General features: G+C 34.0%; 1 protein-coding gene across 6 annotated transcripts in view; it reads left to right on the top strand.

Annotated features, from left to right (window-relative positions):
• Window positions 1-24,173, top strand: part of ARAP2 (ArfGAP with RhoGAP domain, ankyrin repeat and PH domain 2) — a 163,807-nt gene that overhangs the window by 82,056 nt on the left and 57,578 nt on the right. For all 6 annotated transcript variants that reach the window (XR_004953060.1, XM_036227596.1, XM_036227598.1 and 3 more), the window contains exons 16-20: window positions 5,698-5,842; window positions 7,903-8,005; window positions 8,666-8,864; window positions 9,061-9,124; window positions 20,093-20,256. Coding sequence is in view for 5 of the 6 variants with exons in the window: in XM_036227596.1 (XP_036083489.1) it covers window positions 5,698-5,842; window positions 7,903-8,005; window positions 8,666-8,864; window positions 9,061-9,124; window positions 20,093-20,256 (675 nt within the window). In the remaining variant the exon portion in view is untranslated. The remainder of the gene's footprint in view (window positions 1-5,697; window positions 5,843-7,902; window positions 8,006-8,665; window positions 8,865-9,060; window positions 9,125-20,092; window positions 20,257-24,173) is intronic.

The raw sequence follows: 24,173 nt of genomic DNA, 5'->3' as shown, positions 1-24,173 counted from the left end.
CTGAAATCCTTTACATGTACTTAAGTAAATTCCAGCAGTGTTTGTCTTCTCTGATTTAAACATTAAGGTTGAGTACAAGGGATGAACAACTCCTCCAGCCAGTCCAACTACCATGCCCATGAACTCTTATCTAATAAACAGCTTGCATTGTGAGGGTTACCCATTGACAGTGGCCTCAATTTTGTTTCTGGTGGATGTTTTCTGATAACTGATTGACAGTGTCATGAATGGTATCGACATTTCTCAAGGTCAAAGTCAAGAGCATGTCTGAATTGCCCTAAGCCGACCAATGCAATCCAACATAATTCTGTTAAAGCTTTTCATTGCTTCCCAGATGAATAAGAATGTCAAGATTTCCTATCACAACTTTGTTATTACAGATCCTCAAAGGTAATATCTGTACCTCCCTTGTCTGACCTCTGGCCCACTTTCACTTATAAAAATGAAGCTAATAAAGTGTTCCAGTGACGATAATGTTATAGGACTGAATCTCCTAAGCTCATGTTTCTAACAAAATGAGTTTGTACTCACCTTTTTAAAGAGATCTGTCATTTATTTCCCATTAGAATTAACATGATTAGATTCTGCATTTACATTCATTTTATGCATCGTGTATTTGGCACTTTTTGTTTAAGACCTTCCAATGGCTCCCACTTGTCTACTGAGAAAGGTACAAACTCCTGAACACCTGTCATGTGAGACTCCCGGGGCCTGGCCTCTGCTGTGAGCCTGCAGTCCCGTTTCCCATTTCCTAACTTTATGTGTAATCTGAGTCTCTGTCTAAATAGGTTTTTGGCAGTTTCTCCTTCTGTGACTTTCTTCACACTGTTTTTTTTTTTTTTTTCCCAGAATTATGGAATGATTGCAGCTCAGAATGTATTTTTTTTGCTACTTTAGAAACATGCCTTTTCAGTCATAAACAACTATTCCAGAAGCTGTGTCAGTCCGAGAGTGCCTTCTCTCCATGAATGATTCTCACCCGAAAGGGACCACCTTACAGTTGTTATGGTTGTTATTTCAAATACAGCTCCTCCAAGACTGGATTGTAAACTGTCTGAGGACAGAGTGGAATTCCTGATCTGTGCCAGTGATTAGCTATGTACTAAAAACGTTATTTTTTGCTTTATTCTTTATGAGAATTTTTCCTTAGCCATCTGAATACAATTCTAATTGATTAGTATTTGGACTTTTCTCTCTCTCTTTTTTTTTTTTCTATTTTAGGAATCTGCGGTAAATAGTCATTTGAAAATAACAGCCTTTCATGATTTTCTTGTCACTGTGCAAGTTATACACTGTGATTCAGGATTTGAAAACCCTGGAACAGTATGTCACCTTCCAGTGGGAGTTGATCGAGTCTCAGCTTTCTTTTCCAGCACCCATAAAGAAATTATTCGTGTTGTTTTTTACTGCTAGTTATGCTTCAGCTTTTCACTTCACAATAAGTTTCTCCAAATATAGTGATCCTGTGACTTTAGGGTTTCTACCTTTTCAATGTTTCTGCCCATGATGGTTTTTGAAGCTAAACACACTATCTTGTTTTCTTTTACTTTTCACCATCACCTTGCCTGTGATACAAAGGAATTTAATGAGTAACTCAATATATATTTCTTTTAACTTTTAATTTTCAATTATTTTAATATAATTTTAGACTTACAGAAAAGTTGCAAGTATAGTACAAACAATTCCTATGTACCCCTCACCTAGACATCCCAAACATCAACATTATCATATATATATATATATATATATATATATATATACTCATACATATATGTGTGTGTATATACATGTGTATACATATTTTCAGAATTATTTGAATAAGTTGCGGACTTGATACCTATTTAACCCCTTAGTACCTCAGGCTGTATTTCTTAAAAATAAGGGCATTCCCTGAAATAACTACAGTATGGTGATCAAAATTAGGAAATTATCTGATCTACAAACTTTATGCATTATGTCCATATCTATAGACCTTCTTTATTAGCTTTAATGTCCGTAGATCTAATGTATGTTATAAGTGCAACATTGAGGGTTACCTACATAATTCTGGACAGTAATTTAAAAATTTGAGAGTTTGTACAATCTCTAGAGTCCATAAGATGATGGCGAGGTGATAATTTAAAAAATAATTTATCTAGGAAAACTGAAAAATTCAGATAACTTTTCCTTCCTAGTATTACTTTTTGGAACCATTCGAGTTTACTATTTTTTCTCACTTATTCAAAGAATTATTTGGGAAATGGGACTTTGAATTACATCATTAAAACCTATAAAAAATAACAAATCTTTTACAATTTAATTTTTGCAAGTTAGTGTCTTTCAATAGGAAATATATGGGATTTTTTTGTTGCTTTAATTGGCAAGTCTCATTGTTTTAGTTTTTTTTTTTTAAAGTGGGAATTAAAAAGGCATGATGAGTAATAAAATTTGGCAATACAAAGGCAGATTATATAAAATAATTGAGTCTGGTTGTCATTCATCCATTTTGTTTGAACTCCGCATATTTTTAGCGCCTACGGTTTAGTCAGGAAGCACACCAAATGCAAGGAGTACTTTCAGAATGCATAATCATATAAAACCCACCAGAAGATTTAAGTGCTAAAAACTTCATATTTCCACATAATTTTCAGAATTCAGTAGGAGTAAAACAAGCCTGAACAGACCCATGTCTGAAATGGTGCCTTCTTCCCAGCCCTACTTGTCTTCCTTTAGACTCCATGTTAGCAAATAAGTATCACATCTGTTTAGAAACTGCGCCAAATTTTATTTTCAAAATTGAAAGAGATAAAGCATAGACAAACTTTAGGAAATACTTTCTGACATCCATTGTTAAGTACTCAATTAAATTTTAGCAGTTAATAATTTCTCGCCCATACTTCCTGAGATACTAGCCTCTCCAAGACTTTCTGGAACTTTGTAGAACATTGCTCACTTTTTGTTGACTTAATTTTCATGACTGAAGGTACCAGCTATTGCCTCTCAGACAGATCAGTCATTTTCTGTGTCCTGTAGGTCTCTTCAGTCCTCCTTGTACTTTTAAGTTTATACCTCTATTCACTCACTGTCATTCTTTTGGAGTTCTGGGAGGGAATTGGAGATGCATGCATAGAGCCTCCTCCTACTCTTAAAAGTAACTTCATTTGATTCTCTTATTGATTCTTTTACACATTTCCTTATCTTTACATTTTTCTTCAAGTTGGCAACCTCATCCGAGCCATTTCTGTAACTACTAACTTTACTTTCTAATTTATGAAAATAATTTAAACAAATTTTCTCTAGACTAAACAATGTGGTGCTTCTTGAGGACAGAAAATACAATCCTTGTTCTCAAATAGCTTAAAGCCACGCTGGGTAAATAAATCTAAAATGTTATATAGTTCAAATATTGTGGTTATATTTAAAAATAGTATTTTAAATTCTTATATTAAATGAAAATTATTAGGTCATGTAAAAATGGTAGTATGTATTTAAATAAGCACATATAAACCACTTTTCTCTGTGTTTCACATGCATTGCATCATTTGATTACCACTGTAATCTTATGAGTTAGATATGTCATATCCTGGTTTTACAGATGACGAACCTGCGCACAGAACAATTAAGCTTTTTTTTTCAGTGGTACCCAGTTAGCGATGGTGTCATTATTAGAACCCTGAGTCTTTGACTTCCAATTCTACCTTTTTTGGGTCCACATAGTGGTAAGGATGCAGCAGGAAGATACTTGACTTGGCCTGGTGAGAGGGATAGAGGGTTGAAGAAGATTCCTGGGAGAGGTTGTGCCTAGGCCCAGTCCTGGAGAAATTGGGTTAACTGAGGGGTGCCATTATAGTTAAATAATCTTCTAACCTCAAGATCTAATTGTATCTTTCCAATTCTTACCTTGATTCCCTTCTGTTTTTGAGAAAGAAAATGTTCATTCTCAGTTCATTTCAGTACATGTTTTTCTTTTGTCAGTTGTCTTAACGTAGTTCATGCTTTCATTTTTGCTTATGATATCCTTTGTTTTATGACATAGGTTATCGATCTATACTGACTGGTTTCACTTCTTCCCATTTAATCATTATGCTGCAACCCGACTTCTTTCTCAGCACTTTCAGTAAAGTGGACAATTGTCTCCTTATTATGGAGACCAATTGACATCTTTTCAACCTTCATTTTATTAAATCTCTGCTATATTTAATATTGGTAATCATTCCTTTTTGAAATACTCTACCTTTTCTTTTTTACACACTGTCTCATTTGCTTTATTGCTTTCACGAACCCCTCTTCATCCATTACAGTTTTTTCCATTTTTATATATGTATTTTTTAATTAAAGTATAGTTGACAACTCCTTATAATTTTAAGTTCACTAGGATTTTATTCTTGGTTACTTTATATTCTTAATTGCTACTTACATCCTAAAGGCTCTCTAGTTATTGAGACCTTTCCTTGCTCCAAGATGCAAATCCATAGTGTGACATGCATAAAATATATGTCTACTTGGATTTCCAAGATATCTCTCATTCACTGCTTCTAAAAGGGAACCCATATTACATGCATTGAAACCATTTCTACTTCATTTTCTTTTAAATAAAAATGGGCATCACTGCCAACTTTGTAATCAAAGCTAAAAATAGTACAACTGTAAATTAGTTCCCTATTACTCTCTGTGCCCAATCAGTATATGTTTATCTCCTTAGAACACAGTGCATGCATGCATTTCTCTCTCTGTCTCTCTCTCTCTCTGTCTCTCTCTGTCTCTGTCTGTCTCTCTCTGTCTCTGTCTCTCTCTCTCTCTCTCTCTCTCTCTCTCTCTCTCTGTCTCTTTCCCCCCTCTCTTCCCCTCTCTCCCCCTCTCTCCCCCTTGCTCCCCTTATCCCTTTTACCACTGTCCTGCTTTGGGCCATCTTCATCTCTCAGGAGGACTTTGCCAACAGTATCCTAGCTGGTTTTCTGCCTCTGGTCTCACTTTCTCAAATCTATTTTTCACAGTAGTAGAGTGTCTAAAATGTAAATCTGATTGTCCTCTGCTGAAACCATTTTAATCGTTAACCATCAATTATAGAATCAACACTCTGCAAACTTAAAAGACCAGATAGTAAACATTTTAAGCTTTGTAGGTCAGATGGTCTGTGCTGCAACTCAGATCTACTTTTGTCATAGGAAAGCAGCCACAAACAATTTATAAATGAATGAGTGGCTGTGTTTCAATAAAACTTTATTTACAAAAACAAGTAATGGGCTAGATTTGGCCTTGGGCTTGCAGGCCATAGTGTGCTGACCCCTTACAAGATGAATTTAAGTCCCCCAACTAAGACATTAAAGGCACTAGAGTTGCTGACTTCTTCCTTTGCATTCGTAAGTTCACCCATGTTTCTTACTTTTTACCCTGCACTTTTTTTCTAACCAACTCTTTACAGACATCAATCTTTGCTGTTTCAGAGTTGTTTTGTAGCAGTCCTTTATTGGCTCTGCCTGCTTCACTGGTCATCAATGTCATAGTTATTTTTGTCTTATATATTCCTTGCTACTAGACTGTAAAATTTTTAAGAGCAGAGTGTAGCAACTTTATATCCCATGCAGCAATAGCAATGTTCTTTACACAAAATAGGAAATTAATAAATTTATTTGAATCCTGTCATTTAAATCATGTATTTTTTTAAAATTAGAGTTTGATATAGTTTAACTTATTATTTGTTTTGTTTTAAATTCTTAGAGACAAATAAAAAATGGTGTGTTTTAGAAGGAGGCTTTTTGAGTTACTATGAAAATAACAAATCTACCACACCTAATGGCACCATTAATATCAATGAAGTTATCTGCCTGGCTGTCCACAAAGAAGACTTCTATTTAAACACCGGGTAAGTCTATCATTAAACAGGCAGGAGACAAAAAGTATTTTCTGATATTTATCATACCAGGTAATAAGGGTTTTGTTATTTCAGGTCTTCAGTTGCTTATTGTAGAAAGGTTGAATGATTTCTTGAAGCCTACTCATTTTGCCACTTCTGTAAGTTCCTTAGGGAATTCACTAAAAAGTTGGAAAATTAAAATATCATACTAGGTGATATGAAAGGCTAGCATGTTTGCATCTAATCTTAAGTAAATCTGTAGTATTTCATTCTTGAACATATCCTATAATTTTTATGATTTATTACTTAAAAGGCAGACTAATGGCAAAGTTTATGCATTCATTTAATACATCATGGTTCAAATATATGACGAAAATATTTGATGATTTATTTATTTTAATGTAAACAAAATAGTATATTTAATAACATAGAAGTGCTTATCTTCTTAAAGATCTACTTTGACATTTTGTCTCAAAAAAGTTGCAATTGAAAGAGTAAGCATTATATTGACTCGGAACAGTTTAATCAGTGTCTATAAGGACTTAGAGCATCTTTGTTGTGAAAGTTTTTTTCACATTTTGTGTTGTAATTAATGAAAACATCTAAATATTAAAATCTGCCAAAATCAGTTGTTTAGGATCATATTATTTAATAAAAGTTTATATAAGAAATGGAAGAGATTTGTAAAGCTTTGTTATTTTCATAAAATTACATGGAACATATTATTATTACATAATGACCAATATATATGAGTCGAGATAACTTTCTCTCTAGTAAGTCTAATTTTTTATTCAAACAAAATTCATTTCTGGTTGATTTGTTTCTATTTTAATTTTAACAGAGCTTTTCTTTTAAATGAATTATCATTTTAATGTGTCTTACTGTGGAATGTTAAAATAAATGCATTCCTATGTATTAAACTCCATAATTAGTAAATAAAATAGCATTGGAAATAACATTAGTTTATGTCAGCATATAATCATATTTAAAAATAAAACATTCTTGATAGAATGTTACTGGTACAAGTAGGTGATTGGGAGAAAGCATCTATAGTGAGATACAGTTAAAAAATAATCATTGTAGCCAGATTCTGAATCATCTTAAATAGCATATTATAGAATTCACATTTGGTATGTAGGCACTGAAGAGTTATACAATTTATATGTTGGTAAGTAAGCTGGATGTAATGGCAAGGAAGAGATTGGAAGAAGAGAGACTGTAAATAACTGAAAATTTCTAGAGGAAGATATAATTTAAAAACAGTGAGTTGAGAGCATATTATGATTGATTTGATAAGATTAAATGCCTGACTGACTAAATGAAGAGCTGGTGCTAAGGGGAAGAATAATTAAACATTGTGGTTTTGAGCTTGTTGATGAAGTAGATGTTCCTCTAAATTGGAACATGAAGGAGATTCAACAGATTTGGGTTAAAAAGAAAAAAAAAAGGAAGAAGGAAGATGACTTTGATATAGAGTATTTTGAGTGTGTATGTTTTTTTTTTTTTTTTAAGGTAATAGTGACATACATACTTAATATGTTTCAGGAATTAATTGAAACTGTGGAAGAGGACCCAAAGGAATAATTCAGGACATATGATGTTACTTTAATTTTATCTAGAGTAAGGAGATGGGATTTCAGAATAAGATGAGATGATGTAAGGAAACTTTGTGATGTAAGACAAGATGACAACTAATTGGAGAATTTTTTGGACAATGTTTATTTGAACAATTGGTCAGAGTAAATAAAAAAGGAGTAGTGTGAGAGGGAAGAGAAGACCAAAGAAAGCCTTTTGACACATCATTGGTTGACTCAGGAGTGTCCAGGACATCAACAAAATCGTGCAGAAAATAAGTGCAATCAGAAGAATTTTCATTTTGCATGATCCAGTGTGTTCTATTTAACTCATTTGAATGAAGTACAAACCATCAACAAAAATATGATAGATTGATTTCACAGCATTTTCCAGTTTTCAAAATGAATTTAATTAAAAAACTTGACTTGTATGTGATTTGTTTTCATAAGAGCCAGACATAACCAGTGATATCTTTTTATTCATGTGTGCTGTAGGCCCATCTATACCTTCGAGATCTATTTGCCCTCAGAACGTGTGTTTTTATTTGGAGCTGAAACATCTCAAGCCCAAAGAAAGTGGACAGAGGCGATAGCTAAGGTATTTAAATGTTATTACCTTAAATCGAGAGAAGATTCTCAACTTAGGGTCTATGATTGAGCTTTATAGGTCCATAGAAATTTTATGCAAGACTTTGGGAAGAAAGTCCATACTTCATTAGGTTTTCAAAGGTTGTAATTGGAAGAGGTTATGAGCTACCTTCCTAGAGCTTTAAATGAGAGGAAATTAATGTAGGAACTTGGAGAAATCATTCTTCAAATTAAGGCCATGTTTTGATGATTAAGATTTTTTTTCAATATTGTAAAGTCATTTCTTTGTATGTCTTTTCACAGGCAGATATCTTATTCATAGTATTCAGAAAGGGGAAAGGGACAGATTTGTAAAAGATACAAATGAAATCAAACATTTAAAGTTGACATTTTGAAAAATGCCACACATCAACAAAGAGAATGTCTTCCTATTTCAATTCTATATATATCAAGAAAAATGGCTTAAGACGCCGCCATTTGAAAATGCATTATTAGCTGTTCAGTTTTAAGACTGATAGCAAGTTTAAATAGTTATTTCAAAATTTGTGTTACTTCTAAATCTTTAAAATAGAAAACAAAGATAATTTTCCACCTTCCCTCATATCCGTATGTAGGGAAGGGATTTCCTGTTTTCACTGTCTTTATTACTTTTCTGTATTTGTTTTAACAGCATTTTGTTCCCTTTGTTGCTGAAAACTTAACAGAAGCTGACTATGATTTGATTGGTCAACTCTACTACAAAGACTGTCATGCCCTGGATCAGTGGAAAAAAGGCTGGTTTGCTATGGACAAATCTAGTTTGCGTTTTTGCCTTCAAATGCAAGAAGTTCAGGAAGATAGAATGCACTTAAGAAGACTGCAAGAGCTAAGTAAGATTTTTTTTTGTCTCACTTATATTTTGGGCACAGCTCTTTATCAAATATGGTAATGGTAGCTTTTACATGAAATTAGGATGGCTCACTTCCAAGCATATGACTAAGGAGTATTAGTAATTGTATCTTTTTGGGTATTTAGTAAAATGTTCTTAATAATAAATATTTTAATGCCTTTATCTTCTCCCTCTAGCAATCAGTACAGTGGTTCAAAATGGGGAAAAAATTGATGTCTTGCTCTTGGTAGAAAAAGGGAGGTAAGTGCATTTTTGCCTTTGACTCTGTATTGCAGTAACTCTAGGGTTATCTTATTTTGGATATATTCTTGTGGGAGAACCCATTATTTTATAGCCTGCTGGATATTTTCTGGAGTGTATGCATGTGTATATATATGTGTACATTCTTCGGTAGAACCAGTACACCATGAAGCTTGCATATTTTTATATTTGTTCTGACAAACTCAGTATGATCAATTATTGTAATTTCCTATAGAACTAGATCCCTCTGGGACATTCGCATTTAAGTATTTGGAAGCACTTGGTAGTTTTAAATATATAGGAGTATAAATAATATCCTGAATTATTTTTGCATGCCAGTCATGCATAGCTAAAATATGATTTTTTGAATTTATTAACTTTTTCAATATATATGAATTATCTGCTGTGCATCAGGTATTGTAATAGCTATTGGGGATATATATAGCGATGAATAGACAGACATGGTCCATACCCTCATGAAGCATGTACACTAATGCAGGTAACAATATAAGCAGGAAAAAAATTAATATTGTGTCTATCAATTTTAAATGCTTGAAGAAAAATAAGTTAGAGAGGCTGATGGAACAGTATTCTGTAAAACAGAACAGGGTGGTAAAGAAAGTATCTTTGATCAGATATCTACATAAAGTGAAGAAGCAAACCATGAAGCAGTGTTCCAAGCTGTAGTGTCAAGGATATTTTAAAGACCCTAAGAGTGTGTCGTACTTGGCATGTCCAGGGTCTTCAAGGAAGCTGCTATGGCTGGGGAGATTTAAGTGAGTTAGAAAGTGGGGAGAAATGATTTCAGAGATATTCCTGGGCCAAATCATATAGGGCCTTATATGTCATGATATGTAATACATATTTGAATTTTATTCTAAGCATGATGGGAAGGTGCTCAGTTTGAAAGCTTGGAAGTAGAATTGTCTGACTTAGGCTTTTAAAGGACTTCTCTGACTCCAGATGAATTGACTCTTGAGAGGCAAGAGTGAGTATGCAGTTAGGATGCTGCTCTGGTTATTTTCCTTGCTGCTGACAAGAATAATGACTTTCACCAGTTAACCTGACTTTTCTTCCACTTCTTGGGAGGATATCAACAGCTTTAGACAGCAGACATATTGGTTATTAGGTATTTATGTCAGAGCGTTTTTTAATTTACAGGCATAATTAGGATCTTGTGTTTTCTCTTATTTATTTCTGAGCTTATAATGGTTCATTATGCTTTAGATTCTGATTTTTGGTACTGGATGCTGGTTTTACTGTACTGTCAGAGTACTGTTAATTATGTGTTCAGAAATACTAATGGGATAGTGTTATGTATAGATAGCATTATTAAAGTGCTAGCACAAGTACAGTTTTTATATTTAATATTTATGGAATGTCTGCTGCCTGCTACCTCCATGGCAGGAAAAAATGGTCAACGATACAGATTTGATGTCTGAGCTGTCAGAGTTTATGTTCTTAAATAAACAAGCAGCAACTTGCTAGTTGATTTTATTGTATTTATATTACACACACACACACACACACACACACATTTTTCTTCAGTAGCCAAAGTATTTTTCTATCATTTTCTATCCAAGAAACATTTGACTAGTGGCACATAGGTTTTAATAAAATGCAGCAAATGTGGATTAGAATTATTTGAGTTGACGGATTTTTATTTAGTGATTATTGCTGCAAGCAACGTATTTCCTCAGGGATGCAAGATAGGGAAGCAGAAGACTAAATGTTTCATTCTTTGTAACATCTTGACCTTTCCCCTGGATTACAGGAATCAAGAGGTGAACTCGGATACACTCTGAGTTTACAGAATCATTGAAAACTAATGATATTCCAAAATAATAGTCAAAGCTGATTAATTATGTTTTTGATTATAACTTCAAAGTTTTTATCTACATGTGCTATTAACAAATTCTGTTGAAAGCATATTTTATGAAAATGAAGAACAAGAAATGTGCCAGAATGGAAGTAGGACAAATATGTAAGCAAGTTATTTTTTAAAAAATCTCTTTGAATACTGGCCACACAAAATGTACCATTTTAAAACAACTATATTTATCACATGCTTATATCCTGGTTTTACTTGCTTTTCCTGTTTTCTCCAAATCAATAATATTCTGATAATAACAGAAATACAATGATAAGAATGTATAGAACTTCCTGTGTACCAGGCATTAGTATAAGCACGTAAACAGCCTATATGACATTAAAGAGAATAATGTTTTGACATCAGGGTGAGGTCAATTTCTGATTTAACAACCTAAAGATTTTTACTTTTTAAAACAAGTGTTAATCTACCAATGCTTTTGTACAGATCATTCTCAAAAAATAAATCAACAAATGTACTTAGAGCTTAAACAGAATCAATTACTGGAATTTAAAGTTTCAGCTCTTTTTTAGAAAATGACATTTTTATTAGAAAACTTAAAACGTTATTTTACTAGAAACTATATATATCTATATAGTGCTTACCTAATTAAACATGAAGCAGAAGGAAGGTCAGAAGTGTGAATAAAGATTCGGCCTGGCAAATGGTGAGTGCGCTAGGTTATAAACCCTGACAGAATAAAGAATGTGCCAGGTGTACCAGCACCTGGCACCTTGTGTGGTGTGAAATAGGGTCTCAGATGTATTTATGGATTTACACACACGTACATACATATGTGTATACATATGTGTGTGCATGTGAATATGTACATATTATGTAAACAAATGGACTTGAGGTGTGGAATAGTGGATCAAAAAGCAGATATGGGCGAGAACTTGGGAAATGATGAGTTTGATTTTAGATGTGTTGAGCATGAGGTGCTTATAAACATCTATATATAAGGAGAAATCACTAGGAAAAAGTTATATATATGGATCCGATGTTCATGTAAAAATTTATGGGTGGAAATATAGATTTTGGTGTTACCCGTATATAGAAGGGAGAAGGTGAAATCACTTAGGGAAGAAGTACATGTTGGAGCCTTGATGAATACATATCACTTTGGAGGTGGAGGCAGTTGTCAGGAATAGCTGTCCTGCAATATTAAGCTAGTTTATTCAGAGAGTGAGGCAGGAAACCAAGAGAATGTTTGTCACAAAGCCTAGAAAGTGCTTCAAGAAGGAATAGTCAAGAGTGTCAGGTGCTTCCTGATGAGGAGATACTCCTTAAGTGATGCAGGCTTCATCTGGTGACTTTTAAAGAGAGCAGAAGTGATAAAGGAGAAACCAGATTACTTTAAGGTTGGTAACTGAGTAAATTGAAACAGCTGGTAAGGACAGTTTGTCAAGGATGTCTGGAGGTTAATACGATTAGCGAGGTAGCAGAGATTTGACCCAGGAAGGGACTATGTATACTATTTGTTTTTAGATGGCTTAACTTGTATAGCTTTAAATCTTGTTGGGAAAGAGACAAAAAGGGGGAGCAATTGAAGGTATAAAAGAGATGATAGGCAGAGCAGGGTCTTTCAGTTGAAAGAAGAAAAAAGGAGGAATTGATGGATAGTTTTGGATATTGGTAGCTTTGTAAGTCTGGTGTTCTGAGAGAGGCACCAGTTTAATGGTGTTGATGGTATTACTTCTTGTGAACTAGAAAATCAAGATGATTTCTGAGCTTTTGGCCTGGATGACTGTATGAATGGTTTTTTCATTTACCGAGATAAGGTATACTTCTCTCCCAGTTCTCAAACAAGACCTGTTCATTATAGAAGTGATTGCCTAAGAGGTGTTTTAATACCATTTCCAAATAAGAGACTTTCATTGCATTGCCCTCTTTCTTATCTCTTTTTCTTTATTAGCCCCTTGGGAAATAATGACAGTAAGCTAAAGTAGATTGTGTTAGAATTGTCGATGACATAAAATTGTGGCTTTAAGAAATAAAACACCTTCTAGTTATTAATATTGATGACATACAGAGATAGTGAATAATTGAAAGAACAAGAAATCAACTAGCTGTAAGTTTTAATTTTTTTTTTGCTAGTAAATGCATGAACCAGAATTGCAAATCATGAATAAGTTTAATGAATGAATTTCACATCTTTTCCTTTTCCTTGTCTACCTTTGATTAAGGTGCTAAAATATATTAACGTTCCTTAGAGGCAAGGGGGAGAAAGAACCCTCTGAACTGGAAAAGTTCATAAATTGGTAATCATCCACCGAATATAGTCACTATTTAGATATATATTTTAATCTTCATAGTAATTTTCTTTTTATGCATAGAATGAGTATCTTTAGACAGAAAAATATGGCAGCAATATTTTCTACACACAGAGCATTTTTGCTCTAAAAAGCACTAAACAGAAGGTGTTCCAGATGGTGTCGCTTTAATGTGTATTCTTTGTATACTTTAAAAATTAGTATCTTAGAAAATAAAGCTTTCTTGATTACACTTAAGGGTTTCCGGTATGCTGTTTGATGCTGTTATTGGGACTGGATCCTGTGCTTTTTTTACACCTTAGTCAGGACTTTTGTATGCAAGAAAAAAAATCATGTTTTAAAATATCTATTGTTAGTCGGTGAATGTTATGGAATCACAAGATCAGAAGGCATATTTCTTGGACAGTAGGTTATGTATCCACCTTCACCAGAATCTTCAATAGATTACAATGTCCTTTTTTTGAAATTTGAAGACTATTATTTCTGCACTTTAGCCCTTATTCTCTGTATATCTCTTTCTGGTAAATAAGCTTCTGTGTTCACCATTTTCACATTATATACCTGCATACCCATTTGTCAAAGACACCTGTTATTAAGCTTTTACTGAAAGGTTGCTTATAATAAATATAGTAAGCGTGAATGAATAACTCAGCTGTATTATTAGAAATAGAAAAGACTGATGTGTGTGTGTGTGTGTGCGCGTGCGTGTGTGTGTGTGTTTAAGATACCTTGATTGACCTATAGTATAGCATAATGCAGTTGATGGCTCCCAAGCAAGACTGCATTTAGTTTTAATTGAAAATTCCGGGCATAAAGAAGCTAACACTGGGGAGTAAACATTTTATCAATATGTTACACAATTATGAAACAGGCTACTTTTCTCAATTTATGAGATTAACACTCTGTTTAAGATTATTTCATATAAAAATTACTACATGTGATCTTTTTTCTTCCTCAAATTGTGTTTTATACCAGCTAATATGTTAGCAATACTCTGGAGGGTAAGTTATCTTAAAATGGTTTCTAAATTGTGCATGTAATTGCAAATTAAACAGTAGCCAATTGCCCACAATATCAGCTTGACTGCTTTCATAACTTTCTGATGATTTAATTCGTAGAGATGGTTTAATCTGAATGTTGCCAAGGTAAACAAGGGATTCTCTTTCTCACCATCCCCACAGGTTTTGTAAAAAGAGACAATTCAGATTAACATTATAAAGTGATTTTTTTGTTGTTGTTGTTGTTAAAGAGAATTATTGTAAAGAGAATCCATGACTTTAACAAAAGGTAAATTTGAAGTATATATCATTTGCTTCAAAAATTTATTTCATTCAGTTCAAAGTCCCTTCTATATAATACAATGTAAGCTTATAAACAAATAAATGAGCTATGGTGTGAAGATGTACAAAAGAATGAAGATTCCTTCTAGGTAAATAAATGGGATCAGGATAATTTTTTTAAAAGAAATATTTTTAAATGGATCTGGATTTCCTAGGTAGAATTTCACAATGAAAAAAAAATGAGGAGGCTGAGAGTCTAAAGTAATATTCCAAGAGGTGGAAACAATAGGTTCAGAGAAATAAGATGGGCTAGGGAACAACTTCAGTTCAGGTTGGCCTTAATCTTAACTACTTGAGGAGGACGCATGAACCAGTGGACCTAGAAGATAGATTGATATCATATAGGAATTATCAATTAAATTTAATTAACAACTTGCCATGTTCTGGAAGGGATTGCAGGCCCTTTACAAGAGTACAGGAGGTTTTTTCTAAGGATATTTTTATTGAAAACGATTTTAAAAATTATTTTTAAAAATGAGGATTTGGATTTATTCTGCTACCAGCGGAACACCATTAAACATTTTGAGTAGACTTGAAACAGGGCTGTTTCTCACATTCCTGTAGATAATTTTCTAATATTGTGTACGGATGAGGTTGAAAAACTGGAGACTTTGCCTTTTATGGAAAATCAGGTGCCTTGACACCTTTTACTGAACTGTTGACTGCAGAAGAAACATGTTATTTAAAATAATATTTCATACTGTATTCTTGTGACACAGTTTCTACATTTGCAGTTTCTACATTTGTTTGCCTGTTTCTGGCCAAAATTCCATCTCTCTGCAGTATTTTCTCTTCTGAAGGTGTGGGAAAAAATACTGTATTGCTATAAACTAAATTAAGGATAATTTATGGATGTAGTGACTAAATAAAATTTGCCAGACTCAAATTTCTGACCGTGAAGAAATAATTGGCCTCATATATGTTCTCTCAGTTTAAACAGCTAGAAAACTGGACAAAACAGATGAAACAAACTATTTCTAGGCTTTGGTACAATAGGCATTTGGGATTGTAATAATGGACAGAAGTGAAACAAAAGAAGTTGGCTTCCTATCTGTGAGCACTTCTCAGTCCAGGGCATAAGGCTTAGGGAGACCCAAGCAGAAGGTGGAGGTTTTGCAATGTTAAAGAGATAGAGATAGGAGTTCAGGGAATCTGTAGTCACTAAAATTTGCAGGATAGACTCCCAGAGCAGAGGGAGATGTAGAGAAAGAGTTTTAGAAATCTTTATAGGAGTTTGCATCCGTCTTTGGCGCAGTACTAATCTACATATTTGTAAGGTGAAACTCTAAGAAGCCAGGCAGAAACAACTCCCATGGTGGTGCTATGAGTTGAACAATTCCCAGAGCTTAGACAGTGCTGGAGTATGTGCAAATTCCATCCAGCCATGTTAGACAGACCTCATTAAACACATAGGGAATGCATTAGTAAAGACCTCAGAAAAGTAGATTCACAGTATCAGGGCCAAACTAACCCAAGAGTAAAGGCTGCTCTATTTCAACCTAAGTTTCAAAAGTAGGCCTTCAAAGAATTAGCTGTTCCACAAGTAACCATATGTTTAGCATATGGTTAAAATCACTAGTGATATGGAAAGGCTGCAAATCAGTTGATAGGAACTGATCCAGAAATGAGAAAAATAATGAAATTAGCAAAGAATCTAAACAGTGATTTTTAAATATTATAAATTATAAATACATTCAAAGATGTAAAAGAAAATATCAACATAGTGAGAAAAAATAACTAAAAAATGAGACTTCTTAAGTTAAAGAATATGGTATCTGAAGAAATTTCACTCGATTGGCTTAACGCAAGAGTACAATACTTAAAAAAGGATCAATGAGCTTGAAGACATTACAATGGAAATGATCAAAACTTAAGCACAGAGAGCAAAAACTAAAAGCAACAGAACCTCAGTGACCTATAGAACAATTATCAAGCAGTGCCATGTAAGTAGTTAGAATCTAAAAATGAGAGGAGAAAGATGGAGTAAAAAGAAAAAAAAAAAACTTTGAATAAATGTGACCATTTTCTGAATTTGTTAAAAACTATAAACCTACACATGTACTAAGATCAACATACCTCAAGGTTGATAAAGATAAGCCACATCAAGATATATTACAATCTAATTCCTGAAAACTAGTGTGAGGGAGAAAAAAGATCCAAAAGAAAATAACCAGACCAGTAGCTGTTAACCTAAAATATTCTGTTCAGGAAAAATATCTTTCAGAAATGATAAAACAAATAGTTTTTGGTCAAACAAATGCTGATTTATACTAGAAGACTCAGTGTTTTTATTTTTGTATATATCCTTAAGCTCTATCTTTTTAAGTCCCATTTGTGGAGTCTGGTAATTGCTTTTTAGTTGTGTTTAAAATGTTCTTTAGTCATATAAGTGGTTTTTAAAAAAATTATTTATTTAAATTAGTTTCAAGTATATAGTACATTGGTTAGACATCTATATAGTTCATAAAATGATCCCCCTAATTGCTCCCTTCCTCCCCTGGCCCTCCACCTCGCCATCATATTAATGCTGACTGCATTGCCTCTGTTGTGCTCCCCAACCCCGTAACCAAATTTGTACTTCTTTAACCTTTCACCCATTCTTCTAACCCCCATCCGCCTCCCCTCTGTCCATCATCAAATTGTCCACTATTTTTATGAGTCTGTTTTTGATTAGTTTGTTCTTTTTGTTCCTTAGATTCCGCATATGAGTGAAATCATTTGATATTTGTCTTTCTCTGTCTGATGTATTTCACTTGGCATAATATCTCTAAGTGAATTTATTTTTTATATGGTGAAATTTACTGATTCTGTTATTTGTGAAGACACTTCTGATTCTTGTCACTAGATTGGTTATTATATTGCAACTTTGAGAATATTTTTTTATTAGTAAAAGGACTTGGTTTCTGAGTCTTACTGAACTGTCTTGATTCATTATAGGTTTTAGAGATGTTTCTTTATATGGCTTTGAATTTCCCACTTAAAATTTATGCTTGGGGTATGTACAATTAGAATAATTCTCTCTATAATTACAGTTCTTCAGAATAACTTGTCAGATTTTCAAGATGCAAATGAATGTTTCTTTGGCATTCTAATCCAGAAATGTAAAATCATTGTTTGATAACACACAAAATCACAAACTTCACCAGCATTTGTGTTGAAAATATCTTTCGATGCTTTGTTCAGTGTGCACAGAGTTTAGCTAAGCATCAGAGAAAAGAGTTGCTGAACTGATGCAGTTAAATGTCAGACATCTACCATAATAGATGATATATTTTAGAACTCAGTCTTTGACAAGTTGACTCAGGAGTTAACTTGTCATTACTTGTTCTATCCTTCACCAGTTCACAAGGAGACAGCTAAACTTGTCATCATGGGATTTCTTCTGTTTAGAAGGAACTTTTGAAGTTTGAAACATTCACAGTTCATGGCCAACTTACTCTGGTATTATAGGAGGGCCATTGAATTTTGGATTTTCTTTCCACTGATCGCTGAATTACTCACCCATAGTAGTTGTTTAAAAGCAAACAGTTTTAAATATTTTATATCAAATTTAGAGCTTAATCATCAGATTAAAAACAACAACAACAACAACTTTAGACTCAAAAACTTAAAAAATTTCTTTTTACCTAAACTGAATTTAGCAACAATTTTGGTTAGGTCCAATGATGTGGGGGGGTGGGGGATTGATATTTTTCAAGGGAATTACCTGAGTATTACAGTTTTATTTAGACAAATATAACCAGCAATAGAATGCTTTTGAGCTCAAGATGTGAGATAAATGAAAAGACTAACGCATGTAAGAAGTGTTAGAATAACTGTCAGAATTCTTCAGAAAGAAAATTGCAAAATCTGGAGGTCAGGGCTGCCATAGTGGTGTATAAAATAAAAACAATAGATAAAAATGTCACAAAGCAAGAAATAAAAATCACAGGCACGGACGCCAGTGAAGTACTCGTAGCTACGGCAAGTTCAGGAGATGGTGGAAGTGAGTATGGTGAGGTACCAGTAGCTCTCAGAGGAACATTTTAAGTAAAGAAACCAAAGGGGAAAAAGGAGGACTTTTCTTTTTAAATTAAGGCCAATGAATTTTCAGGACTATGAATGGTTTCACCTCCCTGCCCCCTAACCCCCCCCGCCCCTCCCCCCCCCAAAAAAACCCAACAACCCAATTTCATGCAGCTCAGCACATTCCTTTCTTTTTGGGTTGACTACAAAGTAGCCCTCTCATAGTTTGAAATCGAGATTAAATAGCTTTACTTTGCTGTAAATGTACATCAGCGATTACTTTAACTGGTGTTTCAGATCAGTTTTTGTATCTGGTGTAGAACTTTGAAACTATTATATCCTCGTTAAATCCACTTGCTAATGACTAGAGATACCAAAATATTTTTCTTGTTTGCCTGTGTAAAGTTTGGGGTCTAGCAGCTCAAATATTCACAGATTACCATGGAGGGCAGAGTGGCTGTTCAGGATTAAGAAGGAATGCCTGTTTAGGAGGAACATCAGGGGTAGAGTGTCCAGGAGGGCTACCTGGAGTACGAGTTCCCAGAGAGCAGGAAATATTTATTACAGAGATAAGGAGATGTAATTTTTTAGTGTGTCTTCCTTGTAGGGCACTGGCAAAGTTGAAGAGGAAACACAGGGCCAGATCATGAAGGCCTTTTAATCTTGAAAACTCCAGAGCTATAGAAGAACAATAATCAGAAAGTGATGCCATTAGCTTTGCATTTTAGGAAGTTCGTTCTGGCAGCCTTGAAGAGTAGGGATTCAAGAGGTGGGGAATTGGGAAAGGAAGTCTGTTCAGAGGGGTTTTAGTGACTCAAGGAGCAATATAAGGACCTGAGATAAGGCAGTGTTGGAATGAAGAGGAGGCAAAGGGGACCGGAACCAACAGAATTTTGTGACTGAGTTCATGAGGAAGTGGCAAGGTGGGATAGTAGGGAACCAATCTGCAATTAACCCTAAATTTCTGGCAGGATAAGTGGAGAATCATAGTTACCAGTGTGGTATGAGGAGGCAGAAAGATTTGAGATGTTTGTGGCACACGAAGGTGAAGGTGTCTAAAAATTAATATTTATTAGTGTTATGGTTTATTACTTAAGGTGGGTGGATTTTCAGTCTCTTTCTATGTGTCTTTTTGTTCAAGAAATCATCAGTTCTGAAATATTGAAAAATATAGCCACAAATATTCATTAGAAGTCAAAGGTAATGCTTGCCAGAACAGTTGTAGTTCAGTTATGCAGAAAGAGGATAAAAGGGCTTGGGGAATGAGAGGCGAGACCACAGATTCAGAGCACTTCCTCTTCTCTCTGGATAGATGTGACCGTACAGGCAAAAGAGGGATCGAATGGAAGCTGGTGGTAGATGGAGGGTTTTTCTTCTCATGGCTTAGACGAGATCACATGTATATGGATTTAAGGATTATCTTTCTAGAAGTACTTTTTAAAGCAAAATTAGAATTTGAAATGCTTTTCAAACTTTACAGAACATTATACATCCACGGGCATACGAAGTTGGATTTCACAGTCTGGCATACTGCAATTGAAAAAGCAGCAGGTACAGATGGTAATGCATTACAAGATCAGCAGCTCAGCAAAAACGACGTTCCCATTATCGTGAACAGCTGTATAGCATTTGTTACACAGTATGGTAAGTATCATAGAGTTTTTATTCAACCCCTAGAACTCATAGTATCATTCTTACAGTTTTTAAGTGGTACCTTCATTGGACTGAATTAGAGCTCTTTCTGTTTGCAAGGACATCAGTGAAAAATAAAAACAGTCACTGTTCGTTAAATGCCAGTCCTTCCAAAAAAACTCATTTAAATTATATAATGTAATTTTACCATTTCCTTTCTCCTTTACATGCATAAAAGATAAATAACATATTGAAAGATTCTATATTATAAAACGTATATAAAAATAAAGACGATTTTTCACACGTTACAAGCCTACAGTAAAGTCTAAGGGAATGGATTGCAAAGTGCTGCCTAAGCATATTTTTAGAAATGGTAGACTATGGGACAATATGTAAAAATAATTTACTTTTTTTAAGCATGCATACAAAGCGTGCATGCACGCCTGTGTGTGTGTGTGTGTGTGTGTGTGTGTTTCATTTATCTTTTATAGGTCATATGTTTATATTAAGAACCGTGGTATTAATTGTAATAGTTTCTAAATTGTAACAGATTTTTTAATAGTTTGCAGGTAAAAAAAGAAAAACAACTTGATTGAGACCTACATGGTCAACTTCATTTTAATATGCGATAGTAGTATTTTAGATATGCCTGAAAAGTTAAAAAATGCCTTTATTCTTACTGTTTATTTTCAAATTACTACCAATTCTTTAAATTCCTCCTTTTTTGTTGCAGATTTCCTTAATACTCTAAAAAGCAGAAATTTCTTAACTACATTTTCAATATAAAAAGTTTCTGCCTTTTAATCTGAAGATAAATGCTATTGATTTTGATTGCAAATGTAGAAAAGAGTGAAATGATTGATGCGGTATTTTGGAACATGTATTAACTTTGGTTCTAAAATTAGAAATGTCTTTGACTGGTTTTAATTTGAAAAGAAAGTGTAATCAGCGAGAGAACTGTAGTAAAACACCGTGTGTTTGTTACTCACTTATTGAGAGTCTGTGTGCCAGTTGCTGATCTTGGTACTGAAAATACAGCAATAGTGGTAAAAAGTTAAAGACAAATCCATGAATCATCTGTTTAAGCATGACAACTGACAGTAAGCTGATACACAACACAATATCAAATAACGAAGCCTATGGAGAAAATAATATTTGGAAATTTATTGTATGTATGTTAATCTCTTCTAGGAAGAGTGTCAGTTTAAGTATTTTACTTATTTCTTAAATAATCCAAATATAATTATTAATATTCAGATTCATTGTTTTTTAATTATGTCTACTGTAAATATGCATTTAATCACATTCTATGAAATTCCCTTCTATGATAGTGTGTTTATATTTTTCTTATCAGCTGTAATCATCTGTTTATTTGAAAATGGGAGGGAAAGAAGGTTATCATCTTTATTACTTCCTCATTATTAGTTCACTTGCATCTCACAGGTATAAATGAATTGCACACATATTATATTTTGGCAAGAGCATAACCTTCCTCATTGAGAATTCTCACATCATGTTAGTTTCATAATGGCATAGAGTCTTTCTGAAGCTGACAAATGATTAAAATAACTCGACTAGCTCCAGTGTATCCAATTTAATGTTTCTCTAGGGAAATCAGAAGTTTCTTTGTGGTGTTTATTTGAATTTAAAATCATTAAGCATTATATTGTTTTCAACTAAATTTCATACATTATAACTACTTTGTAACTCTAACACAAGGTACATTAACTTGTATATTAAAGTAATAAAGCCAATGAAAAACTCTTCATTTTATTTTGTGTTTTAATGAGCAGAACATGGGGAAAACCCCAATGTTATCAACATGTAGAATAGAAATTTACTACAAACGTAGAAAATGCTCAATCATTATAGGATGCAGTTGGTTGGCTCGGAGCCTTTAAAGTCAAACTTATTTTGAACTTCTTTACTTTTGGGTTAGAATTTAAAGGCCAATTTTTTTATTTTTTTATTTTTTGGTATTCATTGTGTCAAGATTTGAACTTGACTAAGTTCATGGTATATTTTTTGGAGCTGTAATTTTTTAAGTGAGTTACAGTAGTTAGTATTTAGTAGTTATTTTAATTTATGTAAACAATTATGTTCAAATTCACATTAAGTTAACTTATTTGAGTACCAGCTATCGGAAATTTATTCAACCAGGAAACTAATATCTCAGGAACTTAGTTACAATTGTGTTTTGTGTAATTTGCTTATTCTTGCATTAAGTGGTCATTTATTGAATACCAGATGAATTTTTCTAGGCAATGTGTAGCTGATATATACAGAGAATAAGCATGACTCCTGCCTTCCAGGAGTTTACAGATTTGTGAATCAAAGACAAGTGGCAGACAGTTACATCTCAAGTTCACAAAATTCTACAATAGAGAAGTTACAGGCTTGGTACAGGCTTCCGTGTGTTAAAGGGGTAAATTTCACCTAGAGTAGGGATGATCATTGAGGGCTTCATGGGTGAGGCATGGTGCCTTCCATGAGTCTTAAGAGAAAATAGGAACTAGTTAGAATGAGGAGAAGAAAAGTGTGTGCCTATGTGTAGAGTTACGAGGAGCAATTGTCTGTTCAGGGAACTTCGTGTTGTTCAACGCGGCCAGAACTTAGTGTGAGGAGAGGGGATAGATAAAAGAGGCAGGGGGGTTAGGCTAATTCATGTAGCATCTTATATAGTGTAGTAAAAGCTTCAAACTTGGCTTATCAGCAGTGAGAGGGTGGTCTCCAGATTTTTAGGCATGATAGTAACACCAGTAGACCTGTATGTATCTTAGATCACACTCTATTGTTGAGACACCCTGGAGGGCTGCACGAGGAGAGCGGGCAGGAGTTGTGAGGAATCGAATGTACTAAATAACAGCATGTGGGATGGAAAGAAGGGGAAAGTGGAGACTGAGGTCATGATGAAACTATATGACATGATACTTTTTAAAAAAAATGGTGAGAAAGAAAGGTTCTGACTTGAAAGGGCTTAGGGGAGAGGCCATGCCATATATTGAGATAGAGGAATACGATAGAGAACATGTTGAGATTGGAAGGTGAGTTAGTGAAGGAGGAAGGAAAATTAATTCCTCTAGTTTATTTTGATTTGCCCAAATGTATAAGTGTGTGTGAGGCATGCACATGATACATGCTTATTAAAATGCATGTGTGTGTATATATATTTTAAATCTTAGAAATTAAAACCTGCATGAAAATATATGTAGTAGTTGATGAGGTTGGGTGGATAGGTGAGTTGGGAAGAAAAAAATTGAGGATTTATTCCTGGAATTATCAGTGAATATTAGATGAGCGGAATTAATGGAGGACTGGAAGAGTAGCCATTGAGGAAGGGGAAAAAAGATACGGTATCATAATCCCATGAAAGCCATGAGGTTAAAATAATTTCAACAGTGATTCCTTTGGAGTATCAAATAGTGCAGGGAATTCTCATTAGATAAAAACCGAAAAGCATCTAGAAACTAGGATGTTATTGATATTCTTGAGAAAGATAGTCCTAATAGAGTGGGTCTTGGGCACAGAAGCATGATTGTGTGGTTAAAGAATGAACAGCAATGTGAGATGGTAGAAACAATAAATACAGAAAGCTCAGCTTGGTTTTGGAAGGAAGAGAGACAGGAGACCTGGGAGAGGCGAGGGAGGGTTTTTGTTTTTGTATCATCGTCTTTATTGTCATCATCACTCCTCCTCCTCCTAACCACTACCATTTCTCTTATTTTATATGAGGCACTTGGTGAATTAATAATTTTAAAAAGGAGATGGCCCAACTCTTTATTTAGAAAGTGAAAGTGGGAACAGATTTATGAATGTGTGTGTGTGTGTGTGTGTGTGAGAGAGAGAGAGAGAGAGAGAGAGAGAGAGAGAGAGAGAGAGAGAGAGAGAATGTGTGTATATGTGTGTGTACATGTAGAGAGTTGAAAAAA

Source organism: Rousettus aegyptiacus, unplaced genomic scaffold (genome assembly GCF_014176215.1).
Source record: "Rousettus aegyptiacus isolate mRouAeg1 unplaced genomic scaffold, mRouAeg1.p scaffold_m13_p_10, whole genome shotgun sequence".
Taxonomy (NCBI): domain Eukaryota; kingdom Metazoa; phylum Chordata; class Mammalia; order Chiroptera; family Pteropodidae; genus Rousettus; species Rousettus aegyptiacus.
Note: the sequence above shows the minus strand (reverse complement) of the source record. Positions and strands in the feature narration are given on the sequence as shown.